This window comes from Diospyros lotus, chromosome 12 (genome assembly GCF_014633365.1).
Source record: "Diospyros lotus cultivar Yz01 chromosome 12, ASM1463336v1, whole genome shotgun sequence".
Classification (NCBI taxonomy): Eukaryota; Viridiplantae; Streptophyta; class Magnoliopsida; order Ericales; family Ebenaceae; genus Diospyros; species Diospyros lotus.
Window position 1 is genome coordinate 8345104 of NC_068349.1, and position 12000 is coordinate 8357103.

Genomic DNA, 12000 nt, shown 5'->3' on the forward strand with positions numbered 1-12000 from the left:
CAATGTTTTCTTTTATACCATATCCGGGTGTCATAAAGACCTAAAATGGTTCAATCTAATTCGTAACCATTTGTTCTAAATTTTGACTCAATGTAACATATTTAAGTTTTTTGACATATATTGGACAACTACTTTTGCAATATTTCGAGCTTAATTATTTTTGATTTGATGGTCAATTCTGAAATTTGATTACACCATTTTGTTATTGGTTATATTTATTTTGACATCCATCTTTCAATTTATTTAAATTCAAGATTATTTGAATTTTATTCAAGTTCAAATTAGGCTTTCCACCTAAATCGTTGTGCATTTTAACCAATTTTGGAATCTAATAACTTTTAATCCGTTTGTGAATATTGTTAAACTTGAGTCTCATGAGTTATTTATAATTCTGTCTATAATATTTTTAATTAAACTCAACCCAATTCAATTTATTTTTGTTCAATTTTGAGTTCAGAATTAGTTCAATAACTTAATAAAATTAACCTATCTTATAATTTTCATCAAACTACATTTAGGCTCAATTCTCCATGAATTTATATTTTTTGTTCTCTTGTATCTCTTCTAACACTTCGATAATTTTTTAAATTATTACTAATTTTTATTTTAAAATTATCGTCCTTACACGATTTCCTACTACTTATACCCTCAATTTTGATAAAAGAAGATAAATTATACACAAGTCTTTAACGCTTGCCTAAATCGAATATCAAAATCATAACTTATTGATACTAACTCTAATATATCAATCTAGTGATACTAATTCCAATATATCAATTATCCGCTTGTCACTAATCCTCATTTTTAGTCTTTGAATATTTCATGTGGGACTTAAATCTGTTGGCACAGAAAGACGTTTCGTTGGCGCCGGGGGGGTTTGGGTTTATTTGAGAAGACGGCGATATAGATTGATCCCGTATTTTTTTCTCACGAATGCGTTAAGCGGCCAAGTGAGTTGTGGTTTCGTTCCGGTTCGACTCATCTATGGATTCGTCTGTGAAGTCATTTAACCCTAACAAGCATTTGAAAGAACAGTAACAGTCTCTTCAGTCCCTTCCCTCCCATTCCCCTTCTCTCTTTCCATATATATAGACATGTCATATATGTACATATCTCATTTTGTGGTTTTATTTACATATTTGTTCAGATTTGTGAGCAATCTTGAAGGATCTTCGATACTTGAAATCTTTGCGCTAGCGACTGTAGTTCCCGTGAGTTACAATCTTTACAAATATTTAAGGCGTTTCATTGGAGTGATTTAATTCAAAAATGTTGTATTTGTACATTTCAGTTCATTTGTGCTGCTTGCTAGTTACCTGGGGCCAGTTTGTGATCTCAATCTGTTTGTTGTTTCTGCTGGTTTTCTTTTAGGCTCTGTTTCTTCTGCAACATTTATTCTGCTCCAGCGTTATCAAAGGTAGACACCCACGAATTATCTTTTGTCAATTACTAACATAGAAGGGCAAAAGTGAAGAAAGAATTCTATTTTATGTTAATGTTTGCCTACCACCCTCCCTAGCCCTACCCTAAGTCGATGCTCTCTGGATACCATCACATTTCCTAATTGAGGTGCTTTTTGACTAGATGAAGAGGTCTAATAATCTCTTAACCCCCGCTCTGAATTTTCCAGAGTATTGTACCAATTGATATGCCAAATAGCTAAACTGATTCCTAAATCTTTTTGGTGCCTCTGTGCTCTATGATTGTGTGTCCTTATACAAAAACAGTTGATGATGTTACATCTTTTTTAAATTATCAGTTGAGAGAATCTTCCTATATGTGCACCAAAAATCTTCTAAGGAACCTTGGAGCCTAAATCCCCTTCCTAAGGAAATAAAAGTTCTTGCCTGCCACATTTCTTAGGAAGATTCAATTTCATATTACTTGGTTAGTGGCGCTATATCAAATCCCATTTTCCTGCCACCTAAGTGATCACTGTATACTATATACAGAACATTAATAGATGACCACATGCTTCTATTGCAAATACTTTACCTTTCCAAAATTATGCTCACTGCACCTTTTCTATGGCGTGCGTAAGATACTTCTATCCTGGCTGCATCCTTGTCTATTGCAATTTTATGCAAAGCTGGAAACTAGCAATTCCACCTGCATACTAGATTTTGTGTGCAAATCTTGTTGTCACCCCACCCATGCCAGCAAAGAAAAAAAATTCTTAAAATGTTTATACACGAGAACTTTTGGTTAGTCCAGTTTCAGAAGAATAACCTGTCTTTAGATGTCATCACCCTATTGCAAAGTTTGTTCTCTTACAAGAAAATATTTGTTGCCACTACGCTTAGATTGTTTAAGTAAATCCTTGTAATATAAAAGGATCATGGTATTTTCTTGTTGAAAATGAAACTATCAAGAGACAACTCTAGATTGAAAATCGCATTTGCAGCTAGCTAGTTACTCTTTTTTATGAAATCTTGGTCTGGTCTGTTGTGCTTTTATTTGGTCAAGCCAAATGCTTTTAGCTTTTTGGATCTGACGTTGGAACTGAAGGCTGTGTTTAGCCATATTCTAACATCATCCCCTAGCGAACCTCCTGGTCTCCCTGTGGGCTTCTGAATTTTTGACTACTCTGTTATTTAATATTATCATTGGTTCTTCAAGTATTACATCAGATTTGCCTTATTCTTTATTCCTGCACTTGCTCATAACAAAGAGCCAGCTGCTTTAGTATCACTACCTGTGCTTCTTTACCCCATAATGGAAGGAATTGTTATCGAATTCTTGTTTTCTAATGGTTTTGTTTTGTTTAATCAGATCCTAATGCTGAAAAATTTTCTATGAAGAAGAATGATGATTTAGTTGTTGGTTTCAAGAGTTGGAGGGTTTACATGGCAAGGATGACAATAGATTTTCTGTTGATTGTTCTTCCCATGCTCCTATTTTTCACTGTAAGTTTCACAACCTGATCTAAAAAGTTTGCTTGCAGTAAAACACAGATACCTTCACAGTCATTCTTCTGAAATTCTGACAGGATTTCATCAATCTTAATTTCAAAACTTCTGATCCTTTTAGTGGTTTAAATTATTAAGCTCTTTATGTTTATTCATACTGGGAAAAAAGTTGTTCTGGACAGTGTTTAAAAAAGCACACTTAAGTGCAAAGCACAACATGCTTGGGGTTTTCTTTGTGTGAAGCTCAATGATTTTAGCTGAGCTCCATTAAAGCGTGCACTTCATAAATACACTTCTTGTTTTTTTTTTTTTTAATCAAACAATATGAATGGTTGGATTTGTTTAAATTTTTGCAGTAGTGTGGCTGCTTGTATGGAGTCCTTACCCGAAAAAAGCTATTATCAGATTTTAGAAAGATCTAATTAAAAAGCTTGTATACATTTAAAAAAAAAAAGAAAACTCAGTTGTATTTACCATGCAAAAGATATTGAAGGAAACATGCAATTAGGTGTAAATTAAGGGTTGCTAATTTATTCCTAATTGCTGTAAATTAGGGATTGATGATTGATTACAGATTGCCTTAAATTAGGGACTGATGATTGATTCTTGATTGCTGTAAATTAGGGATTGTTAATTGATTGATTGGGGATTGCTGTAAATTTGGGGTTGATTAGTTGGGGTTTGTTGTAAATTAGGAATGGTTTTTTTTTTCCCCCTTATTCTTCTATCGGGTCCCCTATATAAATCTTTTTAATGAAATATAATTTTTGCCAAATTTTTATAGAAAACAAAAGAAGACTCAACAAAATAAAAAATTAAAAAAGAAGCCTTAGCATATTCAGATCCTTTCAACTAAGAGTTAGGGCCATTTGTCTTCCAAGTTCCATCAGGACCAGCAGCTTGCCAGATGGTTGCATGAACTTGTAAGCTGGTATAAAATATAAATGAAAAATGATATCTCATTTTTTGTTAAATTTGCAGCCCTCATTCTTTTTTAGTTCTTTTAATTGATTGCTTTTTTAATAATTTATATTTTTTATGCTTATAAAAGTTTATATTCTTTATTTTATTTATATGCACTTCACTTGGCTTAAGCGTGTGCTTCGCTTAAGCTTAAGCTTTGTAGGCTTTCTGCGCTCAACTGCACTTAGTGCTTTTGAAAACACTGGTTCTGGAGTTTCATGTGAGTTTTTGGCGTTAGATAATAGTACTTACTGTCCAGGGCTTTGGAGCAATATCACCTCTCTTCCTTATCTTTGGAACATATGCGGGTTGAGAGATAATGATTTCCTGTTGTCTTGTAATCACATTTTCCTGCACAAAGTCTAGGTTTTTTGTAGTTGGTAAAATCGACTGTTCCAGATTAATTGCTTGTATCAACATCAGGTTCTATCAGAATGGACTTGTGTAGGGGCAGTTTGGCTGATGTCGCTGTTAATTTTCCTTATTGCAGCTAAAAGGTAAAATTTGGAATTTGATAATTTATTCTGTTCTGTTTTATTGTTTATCTTTGGCTATTGCTTTGACTTATGCAGCTTTTATGCAATTTTTTTTATATAGATTTCTGAGGGATAAGTTGTTGAGTACAAACTGAGCTCCACTTTAATCCATTAACCAAAATTTAAATATGACTTTTCATATAGATACCGAGCTTCTCTTTATTTGGAAGATGAGGTCAATTCTCTCAGGACAATTATCTCGTCCTACAGGGTTACTGTTGTATGCAGCCTCAACCTATGTAGCTACTCTATTGTCTTTGTATTGTCTACATAGCGTCTCAAGAATGGCTTCTGCAGATGATTGCTACATGCTTGTGCATTTTGGCTGTGGACTTCAAGGTATTCCCTAGAAGATATGCAAAAACTGAGACTTATGGCACTAGTCTAGTAAGCTTCCTCAATCTTTAACACTTTTAGTTATTTATTTTCTTGGAATGTGTATTAATTATGCATGCTCTTATCTAATATTCAACATTTCTTTTTAATGCTTGGAAATTAGACTTGTTTGAGATTTATGCTTATCTCGATTCTTGCAACATCTTGTGGGAAGTGCAAAAATGAGAAACAGGTTAAGATGAGGTTGAAGTTAATTATCTGCATGGAGTGTCAGTCAAATAAGGACATCACTTCTTGATACTGTACCACTCTACGTTGATCTGCAATTATTACAAATGACAGTCAATACTGACTTTGTATTGTAAATTAAATTCATTTCATTATTATGAATTTATTTATGAGTTGAAAAATGGTCCCAGTCAAAAAGATTCAGCCTTGAAGGAAACTTTGTCAAGATAATATCGATGACTTATAATTTAGTGTGATTGTTAGGTTATATTTGCATAGTACAAAAGCTTTCATGTCTGGGAGCCTATCACCTGAAGACATTTGGGTCAAGAATTAAGTGACATCTTTTTCTTGCTTCCCTTTTATATTCCCCCTCCTTGCATGCACCTTTAAAGGGGGAAAAAAGCCCCTCTTTTGAAGAAGTTTTGAGTCTGTTCCTGTTAAGATTAGGAGCTCTTAGATACTCAATCTACTTCTAGTTTGCCAATTCTCTCAACACTCCTCACCCGAAATCAACCAACAATAGAAATATAAACTGGAAATGTAAGAACAGAATTAACAATGAAAGAAACACAACCAAACCACACAATAGGCGCACGATTTATCTTGGTTCAAACTGATCAAAGATCAATCCTACATCCAGCCATAAATCCCGAGAGCAATCCACTAGAAATCCGGTGAAAATAGATTGCAAGAACCCTCAACTCTCTACCACACGAGTACACTGCCACACACACCAAGATTACAAAGACTCTCTACATACAAAGTCTTTTCTCTCTTCTCAGCAATCTCACTCGCATACAGAGACAGAAATGAATGAAATGTTTGTTCTATCTGACTGCCTTGCCAACGCCTTCTATTTATAGACCATAGGAGGCGTTAAATACAATGACTTTTATTTAGCCTACACAAAGGCTAAAATATCCCTTACAATAAAACATCTAAGTTAATTTCTTTCTAACTTAGAATTCCAGTTGCATTCACTCGCCTAAGAGGTTCTACTGTCTTCTTCATTTTCTAGACAGATTCCTTCATGCAAAATCCCAACAGTTCCAATTCATGGTTGATACCATACTAGGGAAGACAACAAGAAGAGTGCTTCTTTAAAGCCATGAATGGAAAAAAAATGGTTCATCCCCTGGGGTGAGATTGCTATTTTCTTTTTCTTTTTTTTTTTTTTTGGGGGGGGGGGGGGGGGGGGGTTGGGGGGACGGTTTGTTTGATGAAAAACAGCACTTCCTTGGCCTTTATATTTCTTTAGGTCTTTTCTTGGGCAGATTTTTGAGTTTGTTGTTGTGTACCTTCTCTAGAGCACTGATGAGACATACCAACAACATCAAAGTTCATTCTTGTGCTTTAAATTTCAGATGACAGCTTGATTGTTTATGTTCTTGGTGGTTTGCCTAGGATCTTTTGGTGGTGATTGTTTAATTTCTCGGTTTCTTTTATTCATTCATTCATTCTTTCTTCTTTTTTTTTTCTTGAAATCCCATGAGGAAAATATATATGATATTATCTAGTGAATTAGTGCACTATTAAAAATGATTAGTACAAGTAGACAACTCATAATCTAATCCAAGCTGAAATTCCCTTATGTGTCTCAAGTGCAGAATCCACAAGTTGTAGGTGCACGATCCTTGTGCCAGGCACCATGGTCCCGTGGCCTGGCTCATTAGTGATTGCTTGAGTTGAGATCCATAATGCAATTGGAGTACATCAAGAACTTAACTAGAATCAACATTAAAATGTTTATAGTGTACAATGATGAAAATATCTCACTGAAGCTTCAACACAAACAATTTAGGAAAAAAGCTCTTTATATGCTCTATGTTATCTCTGGGATGTTCAGTAACATCCTTAAAACTTGTATTTATATTGTAGATTTCTAAGATATGGAAGGATTCTAGTCCTTACAGAATTTTTATGCAAATTGACTCAAGATCCATAATGCAACTGGAGTACATCAAGAACTTAAATAGAATCAACATTAAAATGGTTATTGTGTACAATGATGAAAATATCTCACTGAAGCTTCAACATGAACTATTTAGGAAAAAAGCTCTTTATATGCTCTATGTTATCTCTGGGACGTTCAGTAACATCCTTAAAACTTGTATTTATATTATAGATTTCTAAAATATGGTAGGATTCTAGTCCTGGAAGAATTTTTATGCGAATTGACATAAAAGGTATAAGTATCACATGTAAATTTCTAATAAAAAACTTCTCTGGGCACTCTTTCATAGGCTTTTTCTATGTTTATAAACCACATGTAAATTCTTTTGTTAATAATTGGACTTTTCTATCAGACGCTTTGAGTAGATAGCTTCTGTTGTCGACCTAGTAGGCACGAAACCAAATTGGTTTTCAGATATATTGTCTTCTCCTCAACCCTTGTTGAATTTCTCTCTCTAGAAGTTAATGAAAAATATCAATAATCAAACTTAAAGATGCGACTATAAATCTACAATAATGATAGGATAAATATCATTCAACACACAAAACAAATATCGTTCATTTTTGTTTGAGTTGTAACTAGGCTTAATTTTGTGTTTTATTATTTACCCAAATTTATTGTATTTGTAGATTTTAACCTAATTTTTTTAAGGGCTATTGAAAGCTAACATATACTCAACATGTCCATTGCACCCTGACCTTTGGACTCATGAATCTATTGTGTGCCCTAGAAGTGTCCAAGAGTAGAGCTAATAATGAAAAATTAGGATATGCCATTTGGTGTGTCCAAAACCTATCTATCCCAATGTATCTGTGTTCAATACATATGAGACATGGTTACAAGACCCAAAATGAAGTATTTGTGCTTCCTGCAGTGTGAAAGATGCTCAAACAGTACCATAGAGGAATCCAGCTCCTGTTCAAGTTGATTATGCTTTAAAAGTGGGGACTTAACAACCTTACTGGTGAGGATAGGCAAATATTATTTTACAGAGGCCTGTTTATTACTACTATCAAATGGAAACAATTCCAAGAATAAAAACACTATAGGATGGAACCGCCCTATTATCCAGCTAGTATCTACTTTCTGACTGGTTACCTATGTGAAAGGAGAGAAATATAAACCTGTACAAATCATTCCAAACTCTTATAATGCTTTTCCACAGCCCTACACCACAAGGTGAGAGCATTGGACCTTGACTGAACTCCCCCCCCCCCAAACCGAAAAAAAAAAAAGCCCCCAATAAAAGAAACAGAAAAAAAGGTATCCAAACTTCACCTCATTGACCTTTTTATTTGTTAAAAGATTACTTTCATTTGCAAACCTCTGAAAAGGATAGAACTACATCAAGAATCTGAGGAGACCTCTGAAAAAGATAGAACTACATCAAGAATCTGAGGAGTACTTAATTTGAGACATGTTACTTACCTGAAAAAAGATGAACCCATAAAAATCATCCAAACTCTCACAATGCCTTCTTGCAACCCTGCACAATGAGGTGAGACTTTGGACCTAACAACCAGACTCCATCCTCCCCTGAAAGATATCCAAACTTCATCTTAGTAACTTCTTTATGTGAAAGTGTATGAATTCTTAGAATTCTTGCATATTTACAGCACATATTTATAGTTGTATTTAAGGTGAGTTTTGACACCGTCATAAGGAAACTATCAATCTATCTTCTAAGGAAACTAGCTATTAAGGAAACATAAACAATTAGGAAACTAACTAATTAGGCAACTAATTGATACAGGAAAAAAGGGCTAACTGTACATTCTATATTTACATTAGGAAACATAATTTTCTGCATTTAATAGTGAGCCAATTAGCTGAGTAAGTCTTCTATTTCGTTTATTCCAACACTCTCCCTCAAGCTGGTGAGTATCCATCTTCCATTCCTGGCTTACCAGTAATCTCTTGAAACCTAAGAAGTGGATAACCCTTTGGTTAGAATATCAACCAATCGATTCTTTGATGACACGTGAGGGATAGTGTACATGTTTTTTTCGATCATGTTGTACTAGATTATGTGCTATACTGATAGCTGATTTGTTATCACAGTATAGGTTCATCCAACCACTTTCAATCTGTAGAAGGAAGTTTTCTGATTTGCTTATATTCAAGTTATTTTGTTAATTTAGTTGATAGCTAATGTTTCTGTAACACTGTTTATATTTTACTCAATGTATTGGCAGTGTTAGTTAGGCAGTTGTCTTGCTGAGTATAAATATAAACTCAAAAGAGTTATTGTTGTACTCTTGATTCATTTCATTTCATTTAAGTTTAATTCAGTGAATTACGAGAGCTTTCTTCTCTCTCGATTGTGCCCTAGTCTACTAATTCGTTTGCCCTAGTATACTATTTCATGGTATCAGAGAACTTCTCAATTTGTGCTGTTTCTCTTGGTGTATGTAGATGACATTTTAATCATTAGATCGGATACCACAACACTTAGAGTTTGTATTCATGATTTGGAAACTCACTTTGCTCTAAAGACTCTTGGATCTGTTAGTTATTTTCTTAGCTTTGAGGCATATAGAGATCATAGTGGCATCTACCTTACTCAATCAAAATATACGTTGGATCTCTTAAAGAAGGCAGCTATGTTGGACTGTAAACCTTGAGCCACTACAGTAAATACAGCTGAATCTTTAACAAATGAGGGTGATCCTTTTTCTGATTCATCTCTATTTCAGATTGTGATTGGTTCTTTGCAAAATCTAACCTGCATTAGACTAAACATTGCATTTGCAGTGTTACAGTATATCGGAGCACTCCCTCAGATTCTCTCAACTCAAATAGCTCACCCTAGGCACTACCACACCCGAGAACACAATGATATTTGAAACACACAAGAGAATAACAAACACAACAAGAAAACACAAGGATTTATCCTGGTTGGTCTCAAAATGAGACCTACGTCCAGACTGCTAGAACACCTCCAATCCGCTATCTTGATAACCCTTTAGGATGATTACAAATAGAACCTTAATTCTACCCAGCCCATATACATTGAAAGCTTAGCAGAATTCCGAGATTACAAAGCTATACCCAGCCTTTCTCTACCTCTCTCACTCAATCCCAAACACAAGACAGAAATCGGAACTAACCCTTCTTGGAATGAGGCACACTAATACTGATCGACTAACCCTATCCCACGATCTCTATTTATAAGCCATAGAGCCGTGGATTATATGGAAATAACTAATTTAACCGGTCAATCATTCTCCTTAAAAACAAACCTTCTAGAAGACTTGTACATACTAACATTATGACAGGAAAAATACAAATGCTGCAATACAATGTTCCGATGACACATATATCCTAATCTAATATAAATGACACAACATGCAGTTAATAAGCTCAGTTAGTTCCTCTCTGCCTCCAAGCATCAGCATTGGCTGGCTTGTAAAAGACTTTTTAGGTATCTCAAGAGTACTATTGGTTTGGGCTTGTTATTTTCTCCTTCATCTACAGATCTGTCCCTAGTTGTATATACTGATGTCAATCACACTAGTTGCAAGGCAACTAGGCGTTCAACAGGTGGATTGTGTGTATTTCTTGGAAGTAATTTGATAGTTTGGAGCTCTCGAAAGTAATTAGTTGTAGCAAGGTCTGTTGGGGAAGCTGATTATGTGGCTTAAATATTTGTTTTTAGAGCTCGGGTATCCGTGTGTTCATAACCTTGTTGTATGGAGTGACAATCTAGTTGCTAAGAGCATTGTTGAAATTCCAGTGTTTCATTCTCACACTAAACACATTGAGATTGATGTTCATTTTGTGCAAGAAAAGGTGAAGAATGGTGAAGTTGAAATACGCTATGTTCCTACTGCCTATTAGATAGCTGATGTTTTCACTAAGGGATTGTTAAGGAGTAGATTTCAGCTTCTGTGTGACAAACCAAGTCTTAAGCTGTCACCTGTTCAAAAGGCTGCTTTTCAAGAATTTTCAGATAAGCAAGCATCCAAGAGGAAGTTTGGTTTGAGGGGGAATTTAGAAGGAAGTATTTTCTGATTTGCTTATATTCAAGTTACTTTGTTAATTTAGTTTGTCACGACCCAAAATCCAATGACCATAACCGGCACTACCCCCTAAGAAGTCGAAGACTCCAATAAGGGATAGCAAGCCTGCAATACACATATTCCTCTGACATATAAACATTTATTTCATTTACATAAATACTACCATAACATGTATACTGAAAGTTAAGATGCCACCGGCCCAATATTAAGCATGTACTTACAAAAATCACAAGTTACGAATTCGCAACAAGAAGAATTTAAACCTTCCCGTGCACAACCCTGTGAAATGATGTGTATATACTATACCAGAGCGTGGCTAGGGTATACCGTCAATATGTATGCCAACCTACAAAATCTGAAATATTAAGGGGTAAGTCTGACATTGGCTTAGTGAGGGGTAACAAGCATTATAATGGGGGGAAATATAGAATCAATGCAACGAATATAGATCATCATGCCATGACATTTCAAGTAATATATAATACCGAATGGGAGATGATGAATAAATATGCACATTGAGAGTAAACTATTTAGAACCAAAATTCACACATATCATTTCCTTGGTGCGGACTGTCTCAACGCCACCAAGATCCACTTCGGCGGACTATCTCACGCCGGATATAAACATGGATGGCGGACTTCTCACGCCCATCCAGGGTGGACTATCTCACACCCTAACACGTACATGTTGCACCAACGGCTAACTCTTACTGTGGTTAGCGATACAGGGTTCTAACTGTTACTCTATTTAACACACATCTCATACCAACATTTAGTATTATCAATGCCACATGTAATATATCACATACAGGTATCGTCATCCACAATCCACATTAACAAAAATGTAATCAATCACAGGTATCAATATGCGCAAAACAACAATATGGATTCCAATTTCCCCGTATGCAATTCACGAATGAAGTCATGAATAGTATATATAGAATACTAGAATAATGAAAGGTATGAATGCAACAAATACCACCATAATACAATTTACCCACTTACAGTGCTATAGAAGATGCGGGATTCTCTCAAACGACTCTCGGTTG

At 35.0% G+C, this 12000-nt stretch overlaps 1 protein-coding gene across 3 annotated transcripts in view; it reads left to right on the forward strand.

Annotated features, from left to right (window-relative positions):
* Window positions 1–827: 827 nt before the first annotated feature.
* Window positions 828–12000, forward strand: part of LOC127786462 (uncharacterized protein At4g17910) — a 76018-nt gene continuing 64845 nt past the window's right edge. For 2 of the 3 annotated variants that reach the window (XM_052313875.1, XM_052313877.1), the window contains exons 1-7: window positions 828–1034; window positions 1148–1211; window positions 1372–1417; window positions 2773–2906; window positions 4296–4369; window positions 4553–4628; window positions 4706–4795. In XM_052313875.1, the coding sequence (XP_052169835.1) occupies window positions 985–1034; window positions 1148–1211; window positions 1372–1417; window positions 2773–2906; window positions 4296–4369; window positions 4553–4628; window positions 4706–4795 (534 nt within the window). In that variant the 5' untranslated portion in view covers window positions 828–984. Of the gene's footprint in view, window positions 1041–1147; window positions 1212–1371; window positions 1418–2772; window positions 2907–4295; window positions 4370–4552; window positions 4629–4705; window positions 4796–12000 lie in introns of all 3 variants that reach the window. The other variant, XM_052313876.1, reaches the window with a different exon arrangement.